At 37.7% G+C, this 23,664-nt stretch overlaps 1 protein-coding gene and 1 long non-coding RNA gene across 14 annotated transcripts in view; one reads left to right on the forward strand and one right to left on the reverse strand.

The window, feature by feature from the left end:
- The window catches only part of JAKMIP1 (janus kinase and microtubule interacting protein 1), a 228,814-nt gene that overhangs the window by 98,941 nt on the left and 106,209 nt on the right, over positions 1 to 23,664 (reverse strand). For 6 of the 11 annotated variants that reach the window (XM_042053540.1, XM_042053538.1, XM_042053539.1 and 3 more), the window contains 7 exons: positions 22,862 to 22,960; positions 19,726 to 19,827; positions 16,928 to 16,981; positions 15,895 to 15,960; positions 13,415 to 13,483; positions 10,173 to 10,250; positions 8,106 to 8,615 (listed from right to left, as the gene is read on the reverse strand). In XM_042053540.1, the coding sequence (XP_041909474.1) occupies positions 8,121 to 8,615; positions 10,173 to 10,250; positions 13,415 to 13,483; positions 15,895 to 15,960; positions 16,928 to 16,981; positions 19,726 to 19,827; positions 22,862 to 22,960 (963 nt within the window). In that variant the 3' untranslated portion in view covers positions 8,106 to 8,120. Of the gene's footprint in view, positions 1 to 1,893; positions 5,987 to 8,105; positions 8,616 to 10,172; positions 10,251 to 13,414; positions 13,484 to 15,894; positions 15,961 to 16,927; positions 16,982 to 19,725; positions 19,828 to 22,861; positions 22,961 to 23,664 lie in introns of those variants that run through there. The other 5 variants (XM_042053543.1, XM_042053544.1, XM_042053546.1 and 2 more) reach the window with 4 other exon arrangements.
- Positions 600 to 23,590, forward strand: LOC121676687. 3 transcript variants are annotated; one of them, XR_006020535.1, is made up of 7 exons: positions 600 to 840; positions 8,118 to 9,417; positions 9,934 to 9,995; positions 10,682 to 10,798; positions 12,752 to 12,906; positions 14,731 to 14,902; positions 15,523 to 23,590. It is a non-coding gene; the product is annotated as an uncharacterized LOC121676687 (long non-coding RNA). The 3 variants fall into 3 exon arrangements; XR_006020533.1 differs by lacking the exon at positions 9,934 to 9,995 and having other exon boundaries at positions 604 to 840; XR_006020534.1 differs by lacking the exons at positions 9,934 to 9,995; positions 12,752 to 12,906 and having other exon boundaries at positions 606 to 840.

Here is a 23,664-nt window from a genome sequence, read left to right on the forward strand (position 1 = left end):
GATCTCCCAGCTGCCTTTTTAGTTGCAAACACAGACTCTGAGAATTCCTGCATTTTCTCTCTACTGGACAGCGATGCAGGCTAGATGAAGTGGACTTCTTAATCTAAGCCTTCTGTTCTCTCCAATTCACCCACAGCACTCGTCAGACATTCACTGTCCTGAACCAACATCTTGGATGGCTTCAAATCCTCAAGGAGCTTTGGAAAATGGGGAAAAATCTATCAGGAAAAGAACTTCTGTGACAAATGTCATCTTTCAGACAATGATGACCACATAATCCTTCATTTAGGTGTCAAACTGTAGAACTGATGTTCCTGTTCCCTAAATAAGTAAGTAAAGAGCCCATCCATATGAATGTACTGTTTTACAGACAGCAACACCATGAAGATCAATTCATCTAGCTGCACAATATGCTCTCTGCCATGCTACTGTACTCATGAAAACACAGGAATGTACTAATCAGGGGCGTTAGAAATCACCTTAACAGTTCCTGTGACACGCTCTTATTGGATTTACATTCACCAGCAAATCCAAGAAAACAATTTGATAATTTTAGCACAAAGCAGACAAAGAAGGATTTGCTAAGCTGCTTAGAGCCTGGCCCTGAAATGTTGGAAAGGTTCAGGTTAATGTACATTCACAGGACAGGCACTGTGGACAGACTATATCTGACATGAACCATGTTTTGAATCTCTGAAGCCATCTTATGATCAAGAAAGTACCTCATTCTGCAGCAAAATTTAGCATGGGGAATATTTTATCAATCTGACAGAGGGAAGAATCAATATTGCTTCATTATATCATTATTTTAAGAAGATTCTCATCACTGTTAAGACACAGGTATGTAGGATCTTTAGTAGTGTGAACAGCATAACTGTGTTACATGTATAAATTTAAACTAAGATGAATATAAACTGACTTGCCTTTAGCTACTATTCAAATCACTAAAGTGATGGATAAACACATTATTTTCTTGGGCTTTTTGAAATCTAATGCATTTTAACAGCTGTTTAAAAGCCTGTCGTGTTTTAACAATACAATTTGCATAGGCAATTGTCATATGCATTACCGAAGCTCTTGGATCTGCTACTGGAAGGGGTGTTTATTCAGAAATCCAAATGTTCCCTTTAATCCCATATTCCTAGAATGTGATTTTGCATAATGGTCATAAGGAAAAAAAAATGCCACTGCAACAGCATCAGCTTAAGCTGGTTTTGTTGACATCTTATTTTATTTTATGAATAAAAACTTAATGTACATTTCAGCCAGTTGACTATGATAATAATAGATCATTTTGGATAATACTGTACCCCTCTGGTTCTCATCATGATTTTTGTTTGCACAGCAGGTAAAAATTTCATTCTTTTCTGTGTTCTGAAGTCTCAACCATTATTATCCAATTAATAGGTACTGACGTAGGAGAATTGTTCTTTTTGATCTTTATTATGCATTTTTAATTTCTTTATTTGACCTTCTGAGGAGAATGAACCTTTTAGCAGCTGCACTGATGCATTTCTCAGCATATGTATTTAGTCATATTTGTAGTAGTAAACCAGTGAATTTTATAAATGCACTCAGGCCCAAATAACTGTTATGATCTGATACAAATTACTATATGTATGTAATATTTATTAGTAAATTTGATTCATCTTTTTTAACACTGAGAATCTTTTAATTTATGCAACAACATAAACTGATATCTAATAGAAGAATACCAACAGTCCTATTGCTTTTAATTAGGGAAAAACTAATTTAAGCCATACTATATTTATATTTACATAGAATGGCTATGCTAAGTCTATGTGAGCTGAGAAGACAAAACACATTCAACATCTTAAAACTGACTCTGTGACAGCCTAGACACATTATCAGGCAGAAAAAAAACAAAACCAGAAGCATAATGTAATATTTATTTATAATTAAATTTAGATTATTTTACATTCAGATATTTAAACAGCAAATTCCCATGTAGGTAATTATAATGATATATGTATGCATTGTGCATATGAAAATACACTTATCCTTAATTTCTGTAACAAACTTCACACACTTTCTTTTTTAGGCTTGCCTTTCCTCAGCTCCCACTGGCTTTTTCTAAGAAACAGGATTTCAGATGAGAGGATTTCAGCATTCAAATTTCAGATAGAGTTTTCTTGATGCTAATATTATTGCAAGGCACAGAGTTGCTCTTACTTTGAGTAGAACCTCAATCATTCCTTGTTTAGGACAAAGAGAGCAGACCTTTCAGATACATTTTTTAGGTATTACAGCAGTACTGCTATCATGACTTATTCAGACAAGTAGCATTATTAAGGCAATATGCAGAGCAGACACAGTTGAAGACTTTATAAAGAAAACGTACACAAGAAAACACTGTAAGATGAACATACAGGAATTACTAAAATTAACTCTCATCTGCCATGCATGTCAGCTGTGGGAAATTACAGAAGTTTATTGTGATATTGTCATTATAGCAGCAATAATGCCGTGAAAGACTCCATGTTCACTCCTGCATGGCAAATCAATATCACAGGTCAACCATGATTAGCCTAGTCATGATGGCCTTGATGAATATTGATGACAGTTATACAGCTGTGGTATCAGATGCTTTTAAGAGTGATTCATGAATACAAAAATTGCATTATCAACAGTAATCTATTACGCTTTGAACAAAAAAGTACAGAACATTAATACTAAGCAAGCATCAGTAACTGCAAAAAAAAAAAAAAAAAGAAAAATCAGTGGTTGCTCTATGTACCCCTCCTCCTATTGTATGCAAACAGCCACCACCTTAACACTTCAGATTCAAAATAAAAACATTACACCATTAAATCTATGTAGATTCAGAGGAAAAATAATCTGAGCCTCCCCAATTATTATTAGAGGAAGGTTCATAGTAACACTTCTACCTGATTTCTAAACTGTGTGACACAGCTGTGAGTTTTTGACTGAGCCAGGCTCTCTGGCACAAGGCAACATGGCAGAGGAGGAGTTGTCTTTAACTTGTGTTCTCTGTCACAAAGCATTGTGCCAAAGAGGGCAGATTTAAGACAACACCTTCTTATGCCTATCAATGAGGTACACTGAGCACAGCATCCTCCCTCCCTGTCTCCCTCCCCCAAAAGCCTTCCCAGTCAACCATTAAGCCTTAATAATTCTCCTTGGGTGAGAAACAAACACCAACAGCCCCCCTCGCCAAACAAATATATGTTATAAATGGCTGAGCCAGTATGACCATATAGATATGGTGACATCCAACCCTATGGTTGCACACAAGCTACTCTCCTTGTATATGGAAAAGTTGTCCATATACAAAAGAGCAAGAAGAACTCATGGAGCAATGGCACTTGCCATAGCTTTGTTTGGCCCTTAAGCCAGAAGAACTGTGCCCTCAGAAAAAAACTGCTGGTCAGAAAAAGAACTAAGAAACTTAGTGAAGAAAATTAGTTTGTTGTTTCTCAGTTTCAAGGGATATTTTGACATTTCAGGATAAAAAAAGACATCGATGCTTCTGACTTTTCCTCAGTGTCCATGAAAAGCAGTGCCCAAGGCATCGCACCCACAGTGAATCCTTCTCTATGGCAGTGACACATGGAGGCCAGTACTTGCTCTGTCCTAAAGCTTTGCCTTCTTCTAGTAAAACATGCAAATAAAGTGGTAATTTCTGCTCTTATTACTGATGAATAATACAATCTGGTCATGGGAGTAGATGCCCTAGCTTCAAGAAACCATAGTTAAAATTTTTACAGCTATATTCCAACTATTTAAAGCTGGAATTGGACGACTTCAGAAGTCCATAGATGTCTTATATTCAGGTCTAGAAGAAATGATTTCTTTTACTCTGTAAAACTGAGCTTCACACAAGAACATTCTAACTCAAGTTAGAATAAAACACTCAGTTTAGTATGGTACTACAGTGCAACTTAGGGAAAAAAAAACGTTTCACACTTTTTGATGACACAATGACCTAACATATCTTTTATTTTTATTTTTTTTTTACAATTTTATACAAAGGTAAGACTGCTCTGGGAAATTATTGGACTACATTAATAAAATCTGCCTTTCATATACCTTCTGACTGGCAGCAACCATTTTTGGAACTGTGTGCCAATCTGTTATCCTTCAAAGATTTTCTATCTTCTTTTTGGATTTAAAATAACTTCAGATGAAATCAGAATAAATTATATTTCTATTATAGATTTTCTTCATGTTTGAATACTGCCAACAGTGCAATTTGAATAAATCAATCCTAATTTAAAGCCTGCTCCTGATGAATTTCCCCAGTTTCATACTCCAGAAGCAGCTACAGTAAAACCAACAGGAATGTATTTTGGGTTTTGTTTGATTTATATAAGGTGTAATTGACATTTAAATATTTACAAGTTTTAGAAGACAAGATGATTACAATATATTAAGGTGAACTAACCATGATGCTGTGTGGATTTTCTGTATTAGTATTTTTTGGGCTGCTGTTGTTTTTTTTATTTGGGGCATTTTGGTGTTTGTTTTTTTGTTTTTTGAGTTTGTTTAATTAGGAAGCTGACACCACTACTTCAGAAACACTTCATATTTCTCTGTTCTCTCTTTTCCCAGAGATGGATTTTATAGCTACACAACACATTTTTCTCTCCCTCTAGAAATGACTTTAAATATATACATAAAAAATAACCCTTCTCAACAGAGACTGCTAATGACCTTCATATTTTCAAAAAAAGCACAGAAGTCATGCCACTGCACTGACTAGAGCACACTTGTTACTTTTAAATGAAGTCCTGCTAAAAATAAACCAGACACTGATTTACAAAAGGTTGTAATAGCAGTGTAGCACAATGAGACTTTTTTGATGGCAATATCCGCAGGAGTGGCAGTTGAACTGCACATGCCCTGTTGTTGGAAGCAAATATCACAAGCTGCTCATGACAGATTTTTAATTAACATGTTTTACCTCCTCCAAACAGAGAGGATGGTGTAAATCAGAGCACTCTCTCTGACTTAAAGGGAGTACTGCCAACATGCTTCAGCTGAGGATCTGTCCCCCAGACCTGCATGTTGCACTCTGGGTTTAATAAAAGTGTTGTGTGCCTTAGCAAGCAGATCTAATCTCACAGTCTGTCTAATTTGGCTCCACAGAGGCCTGGTTTCCTTAATGAACAATGGTTATACATGAATGGTTCCATTTATACACTAATGAACAATAATGATGTAAGGCTATATACGCCCAAGAAGAACAGATCTACCAATGTAATACAGAGCCTAACATCCTAAAATATATTTATTTCACTGGAACAAAGTTAATACCCAGTGGCTAAGAACTCAAGCTTTGTATCTGGACAAAGAAGAACACATAAAGCAGCACAAGCTCACACCTGGGCAACAATTTACCCATTTCCTTATGCCCATCCCTGTCCCTTCCAGACAGTCATTCCCCAGGAAGGACATTTACCAGCTCTGTAAAACCAGCACCTCACAAGCTAAATCCTCAAAGTCCCTGCATGAAGCAATTAATCTATAATGAAACCCTGCATACCGACCTACAGCATTCACCACATGCCTTACCACTTCTGCACCCTGCATGTATGGTCAGGAGCATTTACAGGCAGAAGGTGAGAACTCCTTCATCATCATCAGATCTCCTTGAACCCCCACTCTGTGTCTGATACAGAAACTCTGAAAAGAAACTCTGAGAAGATTGTTGCCAGCCTGCCATATAAGCAGAGTTGCTCTTTTGAAGCCCTTGTATCAGGCAGACCAGAAGGTAATGGAAGCAAAGAAACAGGCCTTCTAGAAGTGATTGAACTTCCCAAGTTTCATAGAATTTGGAGTCTTTAGTACATGGTTTCCGTTTCAGGGGAAGTTTGAAAGTGTTTGCAGAAAGGAGACTCTGTATGAAGCCTTGCAGGTCCATCCTGTTGTCCTATCATTCTCTGTAACCTCCACTCCAGCAGAGGAAGAAGAAGTGTTGCACACACTGTAGAGGCACTGCAGACTGTAAAATACGACCAGGTCTAGACCACAGTTTTGCCAGAACAAAGTGCAATGGGTGTTTGCTGATGTCACAATGTCAGCAAAACTTCTCCCGGACATAAATATATGAGGAAAGGGATGTACTTAGTGCAGTTTTATCCATTCATTAGGATTCTGCCAGCACAAATATGGTTTCATTTGTGTAACATTCAGCTTCTGTCATTTGCTAGTGAGATGACAGTAATCCAGTGAGAATTAGCCCTCCAATATACCAGGCAAATTAACTAGCATCTTTGTCTTTGTTTTCCCTGTTTAATAGGGTATGTGTGTGGGGAGCGGGCATGCATGTGTGTGTGTTAAAAATAGATGACTAGAATACTTAGCTGCTTATTAAGCAGTGGAATTCAGTTTAACATGTCCTGCAGGGCTGTAACACTAGCATGTCTAATGAGATGGGCACAACACAAAACTCTAATGACATGCTATAAAACGGATCTGGAGACAGGTACATAAACATCCATGGCTAACGAAGCTATGTTTATGCTAGCATTTTTGTTTTCCTATGCACTCATCATGTTCAACCTTATGTTGTGAAGCAGTCTGTGAATACATGAACTGGACTAAAAGATGTGCTCCAGATGTGCATATAAAGTGCTCTAATTGATAGCAAGCAGGCCATGGAATAAATTGGAACAAAATCTAAATTAAATCCCAGATATGTACAAAATATGGATTTTTAGTCCTCTGGAACAACTGTTTCACTTTACAAATCTACTCCTATTTTTTCCTTTCTATTTGCCACTGTTACATGAGCTCAACTTAGAAGCTCTGCCCAGGTCCCCTGAAAATATACTCTAACAAGGGCCACAAAAAGGCTCTATCCAATAGCAGTCCTTCAAACAGCGTCAAACCACATTCCTGGTGAAAGCAAAGGACCAACCTATATCTAGTCTGATGTTAAAATCTGAAATTGTCAATTATTTAGGTGAGGCATTACTCAACACACAATGTCATTCATACCCATTAAATGTCATTGACAAACAATATTTACCCAACTGAAAAGCACTGTGTTATTGTTCTGAGTAAAACACCAACAGTCTGGCTGGGAAATTGGACTGCATAAGAGGCTAGCAAAAAAACTCCATTCTCACTAATTTTCAGCTACACTAATAATATTAAACTAATAGCATCTGGCTCCATCCTTATTTACCAAATTTAATATATTTACTCTACTGTCTCTTTCTGACACTTTTAGTGCCAGCTGGTACCTGCCTTCTCCAGTTTTCTGTGCACCATTGCTGATGACTAAAAATAGGTCATTAAACAAGTTCATCTCCTGCTCTCAATGTTCCAAATTCCAAACCAATGGAACAGAGTCAAGGAGTAGAGACAGAAGACTTCCTGGAGCTCAGAGCTCACTGCCACCATAAGCACTTCCCACCATTGCAGGATGACAGGAGATGATCACAACAGTGTTGGGTCACATTACATCAGTTTCCTCTATATTCATCTACAAAGCCAACCTGAACAGAGAGAGGCTTGGACTAAACTAAAAGCAGTTCTTGCCCCAGCACCTTAGTCAGGCACCTGAAATAGCAACAGTGTTCTGGACACATCTGCATAGCATTTACAGTATGTGATTTCAGACTTGCACAGAAAGTAGCCATGCAGTACTCAAGTTCTAAGACATCTGCCTGCAACTTCCAGAGTCTACTATGAAGGAGAACCAAAATCCTTGGAAACAATTATTTCTGCTGTAGTAATTAACACCCTGAGACATGCAGCTCTCTTCTTTCACTGACTATTTGCACAGAAACACTAGCAATGCTACCAATACTAAATAATTATCACACCTCTATAGGCCAGGACCTTGCCAAATTCAAGCTGTCAAAAATTGTGCTTAAGAAAGCAGTTTGGACAGACGAGGCTTTTCTGAATGAATTTAAAGGTGTGAAAGCTTGTAAATGGCCTCCTAAAAGATTTCCTGGGACTTCATCTTTTTTATTTTATTTAAAAGAGTTCATAAATAGCTAAAATAAATAAAAAGGGGGAAAAAATAAAAAACTTGGACTCCTGTAACGACTGTTTCTTCCCTTCCTCCTTCCACAGTGTTACACTCTAATAACCTTCCATTCTGACTTTTTCTAATTTAGGCCTTAAACTTGCAACAAGCTCCCCTTGGAGTCCTGTGGAAGACTGTGTGGTTGCTCACACATGAAAGGTTGTGCAACAGGACCTTGTGGTGAGACAGTGACTTGTTCTGTGTGCACCATGCCCAGCGCAACCAGGTCCTGACACCACACGGCTCCTTGGCACGGGAGCTGTACAGAGACCAGACTGAACAGAACTCCACGAGGTGAGGGTGAAGCGATGCTGTCATACGGGCAGTGGCGGCAACCACAGAGGTAACACCAACACCAAGGGGGAGGAGAGAGAACCGGGATTACCTGCTGGGCCTGCTGCAGCAGCTCCATCCGCTCGTGCAAGATCTGGCTGTCAAACTCACGGCTCTGCCTCAGGATCTGCCGCCGCACCTTCTCCACCGCCGCTCGCAAATCCTCCCGCTGGGCTTCCGTCAGCGACTCGCTCGCCCGCCTGCCTGGGTCCTGCTGCAGGGCATTATACAGGGTGGCTTCCAGCTCCTGGATTTTCTAGTGCAACCCAAATCACACACAGACAGGCTGACGTTTGAATCCAGCAAGCAAACGACCCACCAACAGCTAGAGGAGAAGGCTGGCAAGCAAAGGCTAAGGCAGGAGGGCAGGATGGACACAGACAGGTAGACAGAAAGCAGCAAGCGTGAGCAGTGAGAAGCATTCCACACAGAGTGCACGCATCCTCCCGGCATGGATTGACACCCGGGAGATGGGTCCTGTTCTACCAAATGATTGATTCTTCCAGTATAAGAAAGATTCAGAAGATAAGTCTGCATTCAATACCTGATAGAACTCCAAATCCTGATGCTGAACATTACAAATTTAATTAAAACAGATTTCCTTCTACTGCAACTGAATTGTTAAACCATCCTATAAAATAAAAAAACCAAAGGAAAAACAGTGAACAGAAATCTTGCTTTCCCTCTCTCTGGTCCTAGTGACCTGACACCCATGGCTCACAGTCTATGTACTGACTAGGCTTAGTTCCAATTTGCCATAAGCAATGAAGGGAGGAACACTTGTATACACTAATCCCTCATCCGTCTCCTGCTGCCTGCCAGATTCCTAACGTGATCCTCATGTACTGACCAAAACTGGAGTACTTTGAAAAGCAGAGAACACAGGAGAACTTCACATTCACATGGGGAACTATACTCCCAAAAGAACAGAATCATGGCAGTGTTTCCCTGATTACTGGGTTTAGTATGATCCTATCAAAAACCAGCATCCAGACTAACAATATTTGGATCAAGAGCATCTGACCACATCCCTTTGGCCCTCATAACACCTTTGTGAGGTAGGTAATTCCATCCATATTAGTGATGCATAAACAGCTGCACAGAGAGGTTAAATGGCTTGCCCAAGGTCACAGTGCTAGAAATAGTGCCTGCTTGTTTTTATCTCTGTTACCGGCTCTGAGCACTAGACCTTGCTTCTTCTCTGAAAGCATTTTCCACATAAGAAACATTTACAATGTATAAATAGTGCTTCAGGTCATTTCCCGAAGTCTCACTATTAGCAAAGTTGTGTGTGCAGTTTTACCAATTCCTGGGTAATTCCTAGCTGTTGTTTATCCTGAGAAAAGGCAGGGTCGCAGGTTACCTTTTGAAAACCAGGAAGGGTAAGGTTGGATAGGATTGCACAGGAAGGAATCGCATAGGAAGAACAGGCATTCCTGATTTAAGATAGGTTAGCAGCAGTAATACTTACAAATGCTTCAGGAAAAAAATACTGGAAAAGTTCTGAAGTAATTTCTGATGTATTTTACCAGTCATGGTTTTGTTCATACATAAACCAGCTTTTCTCATTCCAGATGTATCAACAAGATGTTTGCATCTCACAGAATAAAAAATGCAATGCAAAAATGTTACACTTGTAAGTACTACAATCCATTTCCTAAATTTTTGTTTAAGAAATAGTTGATTTCTTGTCTGGCAGAAAAAAAAAATATAAGGTAAAAAAGAGCCCTATTTGTAATTAAAAGGAAAAAACCAAACCTGCATTTTATCAAATCTGTTCGAACAGAAAGTTTAATGACTGTTCTTTTCCTACCATGTATGCCTGGTCCAGAGCTTGCTTCCTGTAGTCGAGTTCTTCCTCTAAATAACCCTTCTGTTTACTGAACAGGTCCTGAGCAATAATAAAAACAAGGGAGCGTTTGTTCTTTATCCTAATTCATAAAGAATCATAAATGCCATCATTTTTATGCAAGCTTTCCACTTGAAAGCAAAAGAAAACCTACAGCAAATGACCATGTTCATCTTAATGATATTTGGAATACCGAATTTACAATATTAACACTTCAAATATGTGTATCACATTAACAAGTACCTAGAAAGCATTGACCTCTACACCAGAGTACAAACCTGCCTGGACCTGATAGATGTGCACAAAGCAGCAAAAGGTGATGTACATGCATTGGTCCAATAGCTGTAACTTGCACAGGGCAGGCCAAGGGAGGGAAAAGAGAAACACAAGAGAGGGCACTTTATGAAAATATCCCATGCATCCCCCTTGCATGGGGAAAGCCCTAATTTCTGTTGTCTGATCTGCTCTTCTAGGGAGGAAACCCGAACAGGCAGGGCCACAGCTGGATTCTGCAGCACCATCCCGTGACGTGTTACTGGAGCTGAAGTAACAACTTGGTCCTCAGCTTGTGCAGGCAGAAGGCCAAACAGGTGAAGTGATGCCCAGAGAGGTTGAGTGACTAGCTGAAGAGCTGGAGAAGTTTTCAAAATACCAAAGATTTACAGGGATTGTTTACTTTTGTTCTTAAAAATCAAACTCCTCAGCTTTCACAGTTATTATATATAAACCCCACAGACTGGGATTTCAGCGGAACTCAGTATCCAAAACATGATGTTTCAAGCAAGTAGTGGACATTCAAATGGTTGTCTGATTAATCAAGCTTTTAGAGTGTTTTGAATCATAGAATGGTTTGGGTTGGAAGGGACCCCAAAGATTATTTAGATCCAACCCCCCCGCCATGGGCAGGGACACCTTCCCCTAGACCAGGTTCCATGATAGTACATAGAACATAAAATAGTTACTTAATTTAATTAGCTTTTCTTTCAAAACAGGTTTTCACACACAAAAGAATTAGTACTAGACTAGAAAGCAGAAAAGCTCTTAGACTGCATTTAATATTTTCCATCATTCTTTCTTCTAATCAACAAACTTTTGCATTTCCTCAACCTATAGAATAAATGCCAAATTAAATACATAGGGTTCTTAAGATCACTAATTGCAGCTTTTATTAACAGTATTAAAAAATTCAAACATTGCTGTTCTGGTTAGTTTTACTGGATATGGGATTGCCTCAAAGTCACTTATTCGGCCAAATTTTGCCTTCAGACATATATGTGGACTTCTGACAACTTTTCTGTCAGTTTTCAGTGTAGAACTGGTGACTGTAGCAACATGTAAGACCAGTATTAGACAATTCAGTGGAACAAGGTGCTACTTGTTCTCTGTATAAGAAGTATAATATTTATTATTAATTTATTTTGTAAACTTGGAGTTCTTTTAATTACCTATTCATTAGTACTGAAGGCAAACCCAAAGTTTAAGTCAGGCCGTGATCTTGGGGCTGGAATTTGGTTGACAACAGATAGGCATCTATTGCTATGATAGCCATTTCAGAATCTGCTGCTCCAACATATTCTAAATATGCTACTGGTCCTGAAGGGAAAGGGCCTCCAACAAGTCCTGTAGGACCTATTTCTCAGCCCTTTGTGGACATCTCCAGAACTCTGAGTTCAGACCTCTGAGTTCAGAACTCTGGAGAATGTGATATGGCATTAGACACCATGTTTATGCAGCTGAATCCCACCTTGACTACCCAGGTGGCATGTTTTCTGACATGGATGGGTTACAGAAACTGCAAGGCTGAGGTACAGGATGAAACACCACCATGCACTGTGACTGCACAGCAAAGGACAGGCCTGGTCCTGACTTTCTTACAGGTGTCTGACACCACAGAGGTAGATTGATTTGTCTGAGACTATAAAGTGGGTCAGAGCTACCACCAGACCCCAGAATAGCAATGCAGTTGCCCTGATCATGTTACGTCTCCAAAAGGGATAGTAAAAGCTGCCCACAAAAAGCAAAAGGGAAGGAAACAAGAATAGGACCTCAGACTCTCAACATGCGTTTCAAGGATGACTAAACCAGTGCCGTCTTTCTAAAAGTCTCATGCTAGAATATAATTTTGCAACTCATTGAGTCAATCATTAGGGATGCAGATTCCCAGATTGCTGTGCTAAACAAATAGATGCAAGGGCTGTCCTCAGTAAGGCTTGAAAACATCACAGATAATAAGGGGGAAGATAACATATCAAGTCATAAACACCCTATTTTTTTTCCAGTGCTTTTTACAAAAGAATCTAGTATTTGTGGGCACTTTCCTTTCCCCAAGCCTTTGTATTTTTCCAAAACAAGAGTTAAAAATAAAGAAATACTACACATGGAAAGTATCTTATCTATGTTAAAGTACAATCAGTATGACAGGTTACACTCAACAGAGAACACAGTCTGAGCACTTCTCTTTTTGTTTGTGGCTCAAACACACACTTCTTCAGTGGCCCTGGGCAAATCACTTAACCTCCCTGTCTCATTGTCCTATTCTTTAGGATGAATGCAATGCTGCTTATTTATCTACCTGTAAAAGGTGTGGTGAGGATTAATCAGCGTTTGGAAAGCCATTTGAAGATGTGAAGCACAGCATGCATGGTAAAACAGTAAAACCAAGCACTCCTTCTAAAATTGTTCAACGTGGAAAAATAAGGTCAGTTTGTTCTTCAAGAGAGAAGAATGTTTTTGAGAAAACATTCTGTCTTTAGGCACGAAGACCAGGGGGCAAGAAAGGTCAACTGGAGTAAGAGGTCTTGACAGCTTGTCCAGAAGCTGAGTACCAGAGAGCAAAGAAATACCCTTGCCAATTCTACTAGCATGACCCCAAGACTAAAAAGATGCTGCTGCTGCCCAAAAAATTAATACACAAAGAAAGCACAAAGACAGTTTCACACTGTTTGGTTAATGTGCTCTGCAGTTACACCTTTGGGCCCTAATTTGTATATATTTTGCTATTTTCATTCTATATAGATTTGGAAGTTCCGTCTCACCCCAAAGAATACAAACAACAGATTATTCTAGAAACCACTTGCTGATTTTACCATGAAGCCATCTCCGTTAACCAGAGAAAGGCAGCAAACCAGCCTGGGATGAAATATATACACATTCCCTTGAGATGAGTTTTAGCTAAATGAATTATACTTTTAGCTATTGTTCCTTACCTTTTCATTCTCCAGGTCTAACATCTTCTGTGTCAGTGCAGCTTCTGTTCCCTCTATCTGTTTCAACCACTACAGCAGTGTGAAGAGGAAAAAATAGAAAAGGAACAGAACTTTTGAAAAAGTTTCTACCAAACATTTTGCAAGTTTGTTGCCAACACTTCCAGGCATATGCTCCTCCCCATGCTATCTATTCACTCTGAATGAATAAAGAGGTTGTGAGAGCACAGGCAGAATGGAGGACTGCAGAGACACACTGAAGACTAACGAGTGGAGGTTGCTTTCCTACAGTAAATTAAATGGGGTTTTCCCCTGTAAAGCTCAAGAAACAACATAGGTTTGGGTCAAGAATGCAAAATCAACCTGATTGTTTCTTACTCAAATGCCTGTTGGCCTGATTTGTGAAACCATCATCTGACTTCAGGCCTCCAGTCCTGCATTTTTCCAGAGGGCAATTTAAACAAAAGACAAGATAGAAAACTCAGCACTTAATTTTGCATGGTTTGCCGCACTCATTATGGGAAGAGGCTCCCTTGTAAAACTTTGGTAATGTAGAGGGAAAAATAAAACAGACAGACAGACAGGTGGAAGCTCTTGTTGCTACTATGAATCCCTTATCATTATGGTGACATTCAAAACAATCAGAATGAACAACAGCCATTGCATTCCAAAAGTAAAAATTACACATCATAATAGCTAAATGCATGGATACAAGGTTCTTGCTTAATTACTAACCATCACCAGGATTATATTAGTGTTTCAATTTAAGTTCATTGGAATGGATGGGAATGGTCAGTTCTGAATTGTTTCATTTCATTTCCCTATTGGTCTACAATAAGGGCCCATGACTAGCTTACAGAGAGCAGATTTTAGACTAATGCTTCTTTTTGCAGCACCAGCTCCCATTCAAACCAACCACAGCTTTGCCACTGGTAATTATCCCTTTCCTCAAATACCTTGTTTATTAACACTGGACTACTCATATCTGCTTGAAATCTTTCGGTAACCATTGTACATCAACTCCTTTAATTTAGTGTTTTGGTGAATTCACTAGGGCTCAGACTCAAAGGAATTAATGACATACTAGCTTTTTCCCTAAAGATCTGGATAGGAAATTTCAAATAGACGTTTACAAACAAACAAAATGTGAATTCATTACTTCATCATTTTGAACCTTCCACTTTAAGAGACTGATGAATGAAAACAGAAATTTGTTTTATCTCTTTAGCAGGTTAGCTTTCTACAGAAAAAAATTAACAGGAACACCATATTGCCCAGAGATTCTATTTTCACCATCTTCATTTTCTTCATTTCAACAGTGACAAGCTGAAGATATTCCTAAGGAAAGCCTCACCACTGATTTTCAGCAAGACTGTGAGCATTCTGAACCTTTGAAATCAATGGAAATGGGAAATCCTGAGCATCTCTCACAGCTACCCTCAATCAAGTGAAGGGCTGTTTGCAAAAATTACAGGTCCAATTTTTTTGAAGGTATGCAAACAATACGCAAAACGAAATGTTTATTTTGATCTTTCTACGCCTGTTAGCCTTTCTGGAACCAAGGGGCACAGGAGACACAACCATGTATTTTTAGGATGCTATATCTTAGCCTTTTATAGTAGGGTTCTTCCACTTTCCTTTTTTGGATGTAAAGTGCTAAAATCATCACCTTCTCTTTTAATGCCACAACACAGTGAAAACCATAGGGATTTTAGCTCTTTTCCCCATTTTTATTTTGCTTATAGCAATTACTCAAATTAATGATTATTAAATTACCTAATGTAGATTATTTACTTTAATGTATTTAGGTAAGTAGATTATCAAAATTATATCAATTAAAGCAATTATTAAAATTGCTCAAATTTTAATTTAAAATATCTGATTCTGAATTTCAACAATACATCAGGAAAGATTTAATAGAAACACATGAAAAGGATGCACAGATCTTCTTCAGAGAAATATGCAAGTCTTTCTTAGCTCTAAATGTCACCCTTATTCATATACAGATAATACTCTCTGGCAGTAAAGAACTAGCCATACAGAAATGAGTGACCTGATTGATTACTTATCTTGTGCAAACTACTTTTTTCTCTACATCCACTGATTTACAGAGGAAAGGACCACTGACTACTGTGAGCTTTTTCAGTCATCCACAAAAATGAGCCCAAGAGGGACCATGGGCACCTTACATCTCTTCCCAGAGCACTGAGGACACCAGCAATTCTGTGAATTAAGTCTCTTGTGTTAAGTGGATTTTATGCCAAGGGAATATTTCCAAAACATGTTTTTATTTTTAAACTGGGTTTCTTTCTTAAGTTTGGCTTTACCTCAAGACACCACAATCCCAACATTCATGTAAGGATGAATACATGCTCCAATTCAGATGACCTGAACAGAAAAGCCGTGCTTCCCTGGCAAAGTTATGAGCTATCTTAGAAGACATGGTCAGTTTTTAGCAGAGAAAAATATTTATTGAATGCTACCTTTTCACAGAGGGAAAGCACAGTCCCAGCTTGGATTATTGCAACCTGCTCTTCATTTCTCAAATTCTAAAACACAAAAAGATGCATTTTAAATTGGATTAAAAATTCATCCTTTAACACAAGCAGCAAGTTTTAACCATACTTTAAAAAATAGATCAGTTATAACATTTAGGATTGTAGACGTGACCAAATAGGATCCCATGACTGAAAGTATTGAAAGTTAAACCAAGGGTGCTTAGTTCTACTCTATTTCAGCATACCAGCCCCACAACACTTTCAACAGATCATTCAATGAAACAGATCATTCAATGAAAATTAAGTGGTTTCAGTCAGGGATTTTGCAATTCTTTTCCTATTTTTGCCAGTTCACTGGACTAAGCAAGTGAATCTCCCCTTCATGCACTTCAGACTTCCAATTAAAGAAAACAATGCGAAGAGTAAGTATCATAGAAACCTCCACAGGACTTGCAACATAACATGCAAATCTAGAACTTTAAAGTAGTATTATAAAGACATCAATCTGTTAAACCTAGCTATAATCTGGACTCAGTTCCCCAGATGTTTGTGCCCCAAATATGCGACCAAGATTTTACATTGTATTTAGCAATAAAGAGGAAAAAGGGGAGACAGTTATCCTTGCCCTTCTCCCAGAAAATCCACTCCTGGCCGTGATAGCCTTCACAGCAGAAGGTGCTACTATTACTACTCAGGAGGGATAATTCACAAGCAACTTGGTCTGGCTTTGACCTCTGGTTTGTATCTTTTCACTTTGCCTATTACAGTACTTTTTTTCCATGTCATACAGTCAAGACCAAATCCTACCTTAAAAAAATACACCTTGCACAACCACCAGTTTAACTAAAATATTTCATGTTGTAAAAGCATTTCCTAACCATTCATATTTTTCATAAAAATACAGGCATATAAAAATCATCCTGTGCATTGTCTTGGACGTCAGTATTTGCTGTGGGGAAAAAAATGCTTTAAATTAACCATGAAACTGAAGGTACATTTAAAAGTAAAAAATTGTTACCCCATTATCTCCAAGAATATCTAGCTTCTTCATAAGCTCAGATATATTCACGTCCTGAAAAAGATGTTCAACACTTACTTTTTATGAAATAGGTGAGAAACAGTTTTTGTATGCTACATTTTATGTATCCTTTATCCACTTCTGCATCCTAAAAGACTTCAAATGTAAATAAGTGAAACATTAGTTTTGCATCACAATTACAAAAGGGTTACTGATACTTTCAAAGACAAAACCAAAAATCACTCTCAATTATGACAAGCAACCTGGATGTCTGTGCACGAGGGCAGAATGTCCCTGTATCATTCACACATCATCTGGCTAATGTGCATAGAGGAAAGATTAAAACTGATAAACAGGCTTAAAAGTCGTAAAGATAAAGAGCTTAAAAAACTTTTTTTTGTTTGTTTGGAGTGGACCATCAACCACATCAAGCTACAGAAGTTAAAAGGACAGAGAGCATGACAAATAATTGCTAAGAAGGTTTGCTGGGTGGCTTGCTTTTTATTTTCTTTCTTTGCTTCTTATTTCTCCACAAAACTGCGGAGATTCAAATTAGCCTTACAGTGGCAGAAGGGAATGTGCACAGTGGGCTGAACATGCTCCTCCAAATATTATTAGCTCATAGTCATCTTTCTGATTAGAAAGCCACATTTTGCTGCCACTCAGCTCTCAGATAACTAACCAAACAGCCCATCCTTATTAAGGCTCAGCCACTGAAATACAGAAAACCACTCCTCTGATTCAAAAGAGAGAGGAATAAATTCATGGAATCACAGGATCATAGAATATGCTGAGTTGGAAGGGATGCATCAGGATCATTGAGTCCAACTCCTGGCCCTGTACATCATCATTCCCAGGAGTCACACCATATGCCTGAGAGCAGTGTCCAAACACTTACTGAACTCTGTCAGGCTTGGTGCTGTGACCACTGTGCTGGGGAGCCTGTTCCAGTGCCCAACCACACTCTGGGTGAAGAACCTTTTCCTGATAAAAATCACATGATGTCTGTATTTAACACTGTTCAAGGGTCCGCTCCTTGGCCCCAGAACTCTATTTAAGTTTAAAAAGTTGTTGGAAAGGGTCATGGAACTGTTTAACCAGTAGTAATCACATTCTCCTGAACTATCCCAAGTTTGGTCTGCAAGTTAACATGGACCAGGGACCATTTCCACTGACAGCTTGTATGCAGCCACGCTATTTGAAGGCAGGAAGCCTTGAGAACATGGGAACAGACCAATTTGTGTTAGTCCAAAATGCTTAATACACATACATAAAGCAAAAGAGCCTTGTTAAATGCTGCCAGCCTCTACTTCTACTCATATTCAGCACTTAGAAAAGGCCCACATGGCACAGGGCCATGTATTGTGTTCAAGTTGTTCTATCCTGAGAAGTTCCCTCCCTCCTTCCCCAAAAACTTCAGGGGTGTTCCCAAAGGCTACCCGCTAACTTCTTTACCCCACCAGTAACACTAGGGAAGAATGGAATTTACTAAGACATGAAAGTACTTGCATCTATTGAGCCAGAAATAATCATTCTAATTAATTTATTTCCATATGACACATAAAGGAAGAATCAGAAGCCAAATCAGATTTTGCATCATGCTGGAATCTACAATTGCTACTGATGGCTAGTAATTTTGAAAAACACTGAAAACAGATAAAAGGTCAACTATTTCACTCTGCCCATATTAGGTGACTGCCCCACCTTTCAGGTAAACAAACTGAAAGGCAGATTGAAAAGCACCCACCTGTTAAAGCATATCCCAGATGACAATGGAAAAAAATAGGAATTATGGATTCTGGTACACTGTACCTGCTACAGCCAACATGCAGATTAGAAAAACAGATAAGCTAAAAGCAGATCTGCCTCTATTTGTAGGTAATATGCTAATGGATGACTCTTGGTGTGGTTTGAGGGATAAGTATCCAACCAAATCTCTAGGTGAGAATCATCCCTTAACTAGGCAGCTTCCTAAATATATGCAGCCAACAATTTCAGTTTATTTCCTCTAGAGATCGTACTGTGCTCATTAAAGAACTGAATAGCAACAAGCCTCCTATAAGAGGACTTGTAAGCACAACTAAAAATATGACCATAAATCACTAGTGAGTGGCTCTGAGATTATGCTTTAGTTACTTGTAGAAAAGTTACCCTGGCCTGTTGTGCAACATTACTGACAACACAAGTCTGAATTCAATCTTAAGTGAACTAGCATGAAAATCAAGTTGCATAAATAGCCTGTTTGTGGGGGAACAGGAGTGAAAAGAGTAATTCTTGCCTCCTTGTATCAGAAGCTCATCAAGGGAGATTCTGATGTTTATCTTGTTCTTGTTCTACAAGAGTTCCACCTAACTGAATGAGTTTTGGATCAGGCAACTCGTGCTTCAAGGCCCTCGTCCTTGGCAAATAAGCATATTCATTCAACAAACAAAAGGTTTCACTAAATTGGGATGTAAAATAAGAACTGAATGTCGTATTTTGGAACTAAGATGAAGACATTTAATATCACAAACCATGTACTGCAGCAAGCCTGACAATCACATCAACATCCACATTCCTCCCTAGACCGAATGTAAATTATCTTGATTGACCAGCCTTCAGTTTCACTGAGGAACTCCTGACAGATGACCAGAATATATTCTTATGAAACCGTTTCCCCAGTTAAAAATATATTTTCTTACTAAATTTATTTTTTCACATTTTCTTCCTGCAAGTGGCAAACCATTTGTCTGGATACTAGATTGGTCATTCAAAAAAGGTTCCTAGCCATCCAACTGTTTGTAGTGCTCTGCATATACCTTTATTCCTTCCTGATGGCAGAACAGTTGAAGTGCACTTCCATTGTTTTCAGGGAAGGTGGTTATATGAAGATTAAATGCTGGCGATCTTCGTTCTCTCTCCTGAGGAAAGATTTGTTTAGAAACAACATTTGTGATTATACATTGACATTTATTCCCCACCTTTACAAAACATACTTCTACATTAAAAAGGCAGATTCCTGTTCCCACTCCAAATCTATGGTATTTCCTATTACTTTTACCATATTTGAAGAATTTTGGCTAAATACAAAAATAGTGTTAGCTGCCAACTGATTCCATGCACACAGTTTCTGCAAAGTTACCTGATGCTCCCCAGCTGCAGAACCCTTGCAACAGTGGCCCTAATTGACTGCAGCCCTAAAACACTCTGAAGGTTTTTATGTTGATTATAACCTTATTTAACTACTTTTTTTTTCATGGAACAATAAAACAATTCAGAAAGAAGAATCTGCAGAAAAAAAAACCTGAACTCCATAATGAAATAGTATTATTGAAGATTTTCTCACTATAATTAAACCTGCGTGCCTGCTCCTTGTTTATTCTACAGTCTCTTCCTATTAGAGCATTTAAAATCTCCATTCATATTCACTGCACAACCCAGGATGTCAGAATATGCTGAAAGGCAGCACTGTTCTACAGTTACGATGTTCTTTGTGCCAAAACGAAAAATTATGAACTTCCTTTTATCTAAAGCTATAGTATATCTAAAACTTATCTAGTCCATGTACATGACTTCCATGCATTTCTTCAAAATACCAACCTATTATTTATTCTGAAGGCAGAAACAACATAAAATAATAAACAAGCAATTTTACCTAAATTAAATATTAATGTGCCTGTGAAAAATGACTGGACTGAAGGCTCTGGGCAACCAGGGCACTGGGTCTTACTCTGAATTCTCTCTGGCCATGAGAACATGAGCAAGAAACACCAGATTTCATCTCCATATTACAAGGGGACACTGTGGCAACATGAGCTTTCATTTTCTCACTGAGAGAGAGCACTACTACAAATATTTTAGTTCCTATGACCATCCATGTATCACTCCATTTTCTAAATCACAAAAGAGGTGCTTTAATTGATACGGCAGGCAGGCTGCATCCATTCACTTAAGCAAGTTACAAAGCATGGCAAATCTTGTTCATTAACTAGTTTAAACTTAATTTGAAACTACAATGTAGAGAGAGAAAAAAAAATCTCCATAGTCTATGCATTTTTCCCCTTCAGAGGTTTTATTTTAGATAATATTTACATCAAGAGTCTAATTCTGAAATGGGCTTAAATAATGACTTAGCTGTTGTAAACCAAAACCAGAACTTTAATTCTTATCAAAATTCAGTTAGGATTTTAGATACTGTTAAAAATTCATCAGTTGCTATTGCATTCAACTCACCTAAACTTGCTTGCTTTAATTGATAAATAAATGATTGTGTTTTATACTTTACCTAATTTTCAACTGAAATAACTTAACTGCTCTAAAAAATACTGTCCTGATTACCAGAAGAATTAATGGTTTTCCTAAAGCATTGCATTGTCAGTCACATTTGTGTCTACATGCTTGTCTACTAAGGAAAAAGTCTTTTCTTGCAATCACACAAAAATACTTCCATTGTTATTCTGTGAAAGAAGTTTTCTAAGCTTTGGCACATGACAAAACTTGACATGACACACCGAGCTCTTTTTGATGTGATTCTTCCATGTGAAAAATACATTCATGAAGGATGTATTGAAGAATATTTGTTAGTTTCCTATGAAATCTTTTTTGGATAGTTTTACTTCGAAGAACACCCACACTTTAGGAAGCAGTTTCTAGTGCAACTGCCAATTCAAATGCTAAATTGTTCTATATTTTACTTTACAGTTATTTAATAAAATATAAAGATATGTATTAGAAAGGATATTTATTTTTCTGAACATCTACTGAAATTCTAATAGTCTAAATTCATCATTTTGAATATAATGTGCTACGACATCAAAACATATGGTTGATAAAGGATGAAAAAAAGATTAAGAAATGTCAGACAAAAAGAACATCCACATAACAGGAAGACATGACATTTTCATCTTTATCAGAGAAGTTACACATGCCAAGATATTTGGTGAAACGTGCTGGGTGATAAAAATGGAGGAGTGACAATGACAGGTTTCTTGAAGAGTTTATTCTAAGCAGTGTTGGGAATGCTGGTGATCTTTGAAACTGAACAATGTGTCATCAGGCAATACGACCATGTGACAACTGTGCATCACACACAGCTACTTTAGTGTTACTAAATTCAACATGAGCCCAGGTTGTGAGGGGATGAGAACCATTGCTTTTTACTGTAATCACAAGCTACATGTTCCAAGTGTTAATAACAAATACTTTTACTTATTTCATTTATGTAAAATATAGAATATGTTTGCTATAGGCAACATATTAGTTTCACATACAGAAGTTGTATTTGTGCTTCACCACTTTTTTTTGACATTGCCAGAGGTTTGGTTTTTTTCTCATTTTTCATTGACTGAAGCCAATTATTTCCAGTCCCTGACCACTTTAAACCATGAGAAAATGGATTTAAATTAAGAGGAATTCTTTGGAAGCTGTTACCAAAATGTGTTCTTTTTAAGATAAATTTACTTCATATGAATGTTGTCAATCTTAAATCAATGTGATTTAAATCAGTTATACATTGATGTGATGGATGTGTCAGATCTTTAGTCAGATCACTGCATGCAAGATGTGAGAAGGTGTGTTAATTTAATCAATGCCAGCCAAGGCTGTAGCATACATACCGAGTGATTTTACATGCAGGAAAGGAGCAGTTATGGAAATGAAACAAATAAAAAAGGCAAAATATTGCAAAACAAAATATTTTATTAGATGAAAACCAAACTATATGCGATTTATATTAGCTATATTACATCTTTATAAACATTAGTGAGCATTCTCTCCAAAACATTAAGGCAGTGGCATCAATTTCATTATCCCAAGATACAACATTTAAAAAATAGATACCTAAGCGACTTCCCTTAAACATGCACCAGACATCAGTAATCTTTACAGGAATTTCAGCTTGGGTTCAAACATAATTTCTGCTCCATTTGAGAGTTTGCAACAGAGAGAATCTCTTACTTCAAGCTCTAGCACTCTGAATTCTAACAGCTCATTCTGGTCTTTTGCATCTTGCATCTCATTCTTCAGCTGATGCTCTTCTTGTTCCATTCTGTAAATCTGTGAGACAAACACAACACAGTAACACCCTGTAAGCACTAGAAAAGATACTGCAAAGAGTTACAAGCCACGTGTTTAGACAAACTGTTCATTATTTCAGTTTTTCATTACACATCGATAGATGAAAGATAAAAAGGAACATCACATCAGAAAGTATTTCTGAGAACTGTGAGCAGAAAATGTTCAATGTTGTCTTAGAGTAATAATCTGGAAGTAACATAAAAGTGATATGAATATTGTATCTAACTAAGTTAAGCAGTAGAAGTTTTATTTTAAAATCCAGCAAATAAAACTGAATTACATTAACATTTGAGTAGACTGTTCTCATTGTCTTTGCCTAATTAGACATCTAATTTTTACAGTATATGAAAGACAACAATAGAGTGGTTTTAATGACTACTTTTTAATTTGCCAGAATTTTGCCTTGGGGCACTAACAATGACAAAATAGAAATTCAATACTGGCTATTAATTATGCCAACTAATAGCTTTGGTCTACTGTCTAGTTTAACTGGGAAATCTTTTCCGTTGTATGAAACTAAAAAGAAGTGTAACATAATGTACTTTACATAATGTACTTTAACATCTATAACGTCCATGTAGGCGTCCAAATAAATTAAACCTGGCTGTAGCTACTTTTAGTCATGATTTTTTATTTGGTTATCTTATTCCTATTATATTAAGCTACTAATTAACAAAATTAGT

Source organism: Corvus kubaryi, unplaced genomic scaffold (genome assembly GCF_017639235.1).
Source record: "Corvus kubaryi isolate FWS band 111438036 unplaced genomic scaffold, C.kubaryi_AGA036_p1.0 split1-131, whole genome shotgun sequence".
NCBI classification, from domain to species: domain Eukaryota; kingdom Metazoa; phylum Chordata; class Aves; order Passeriformes; family Corvidae; genus Corvus; species Corvus kubaryi.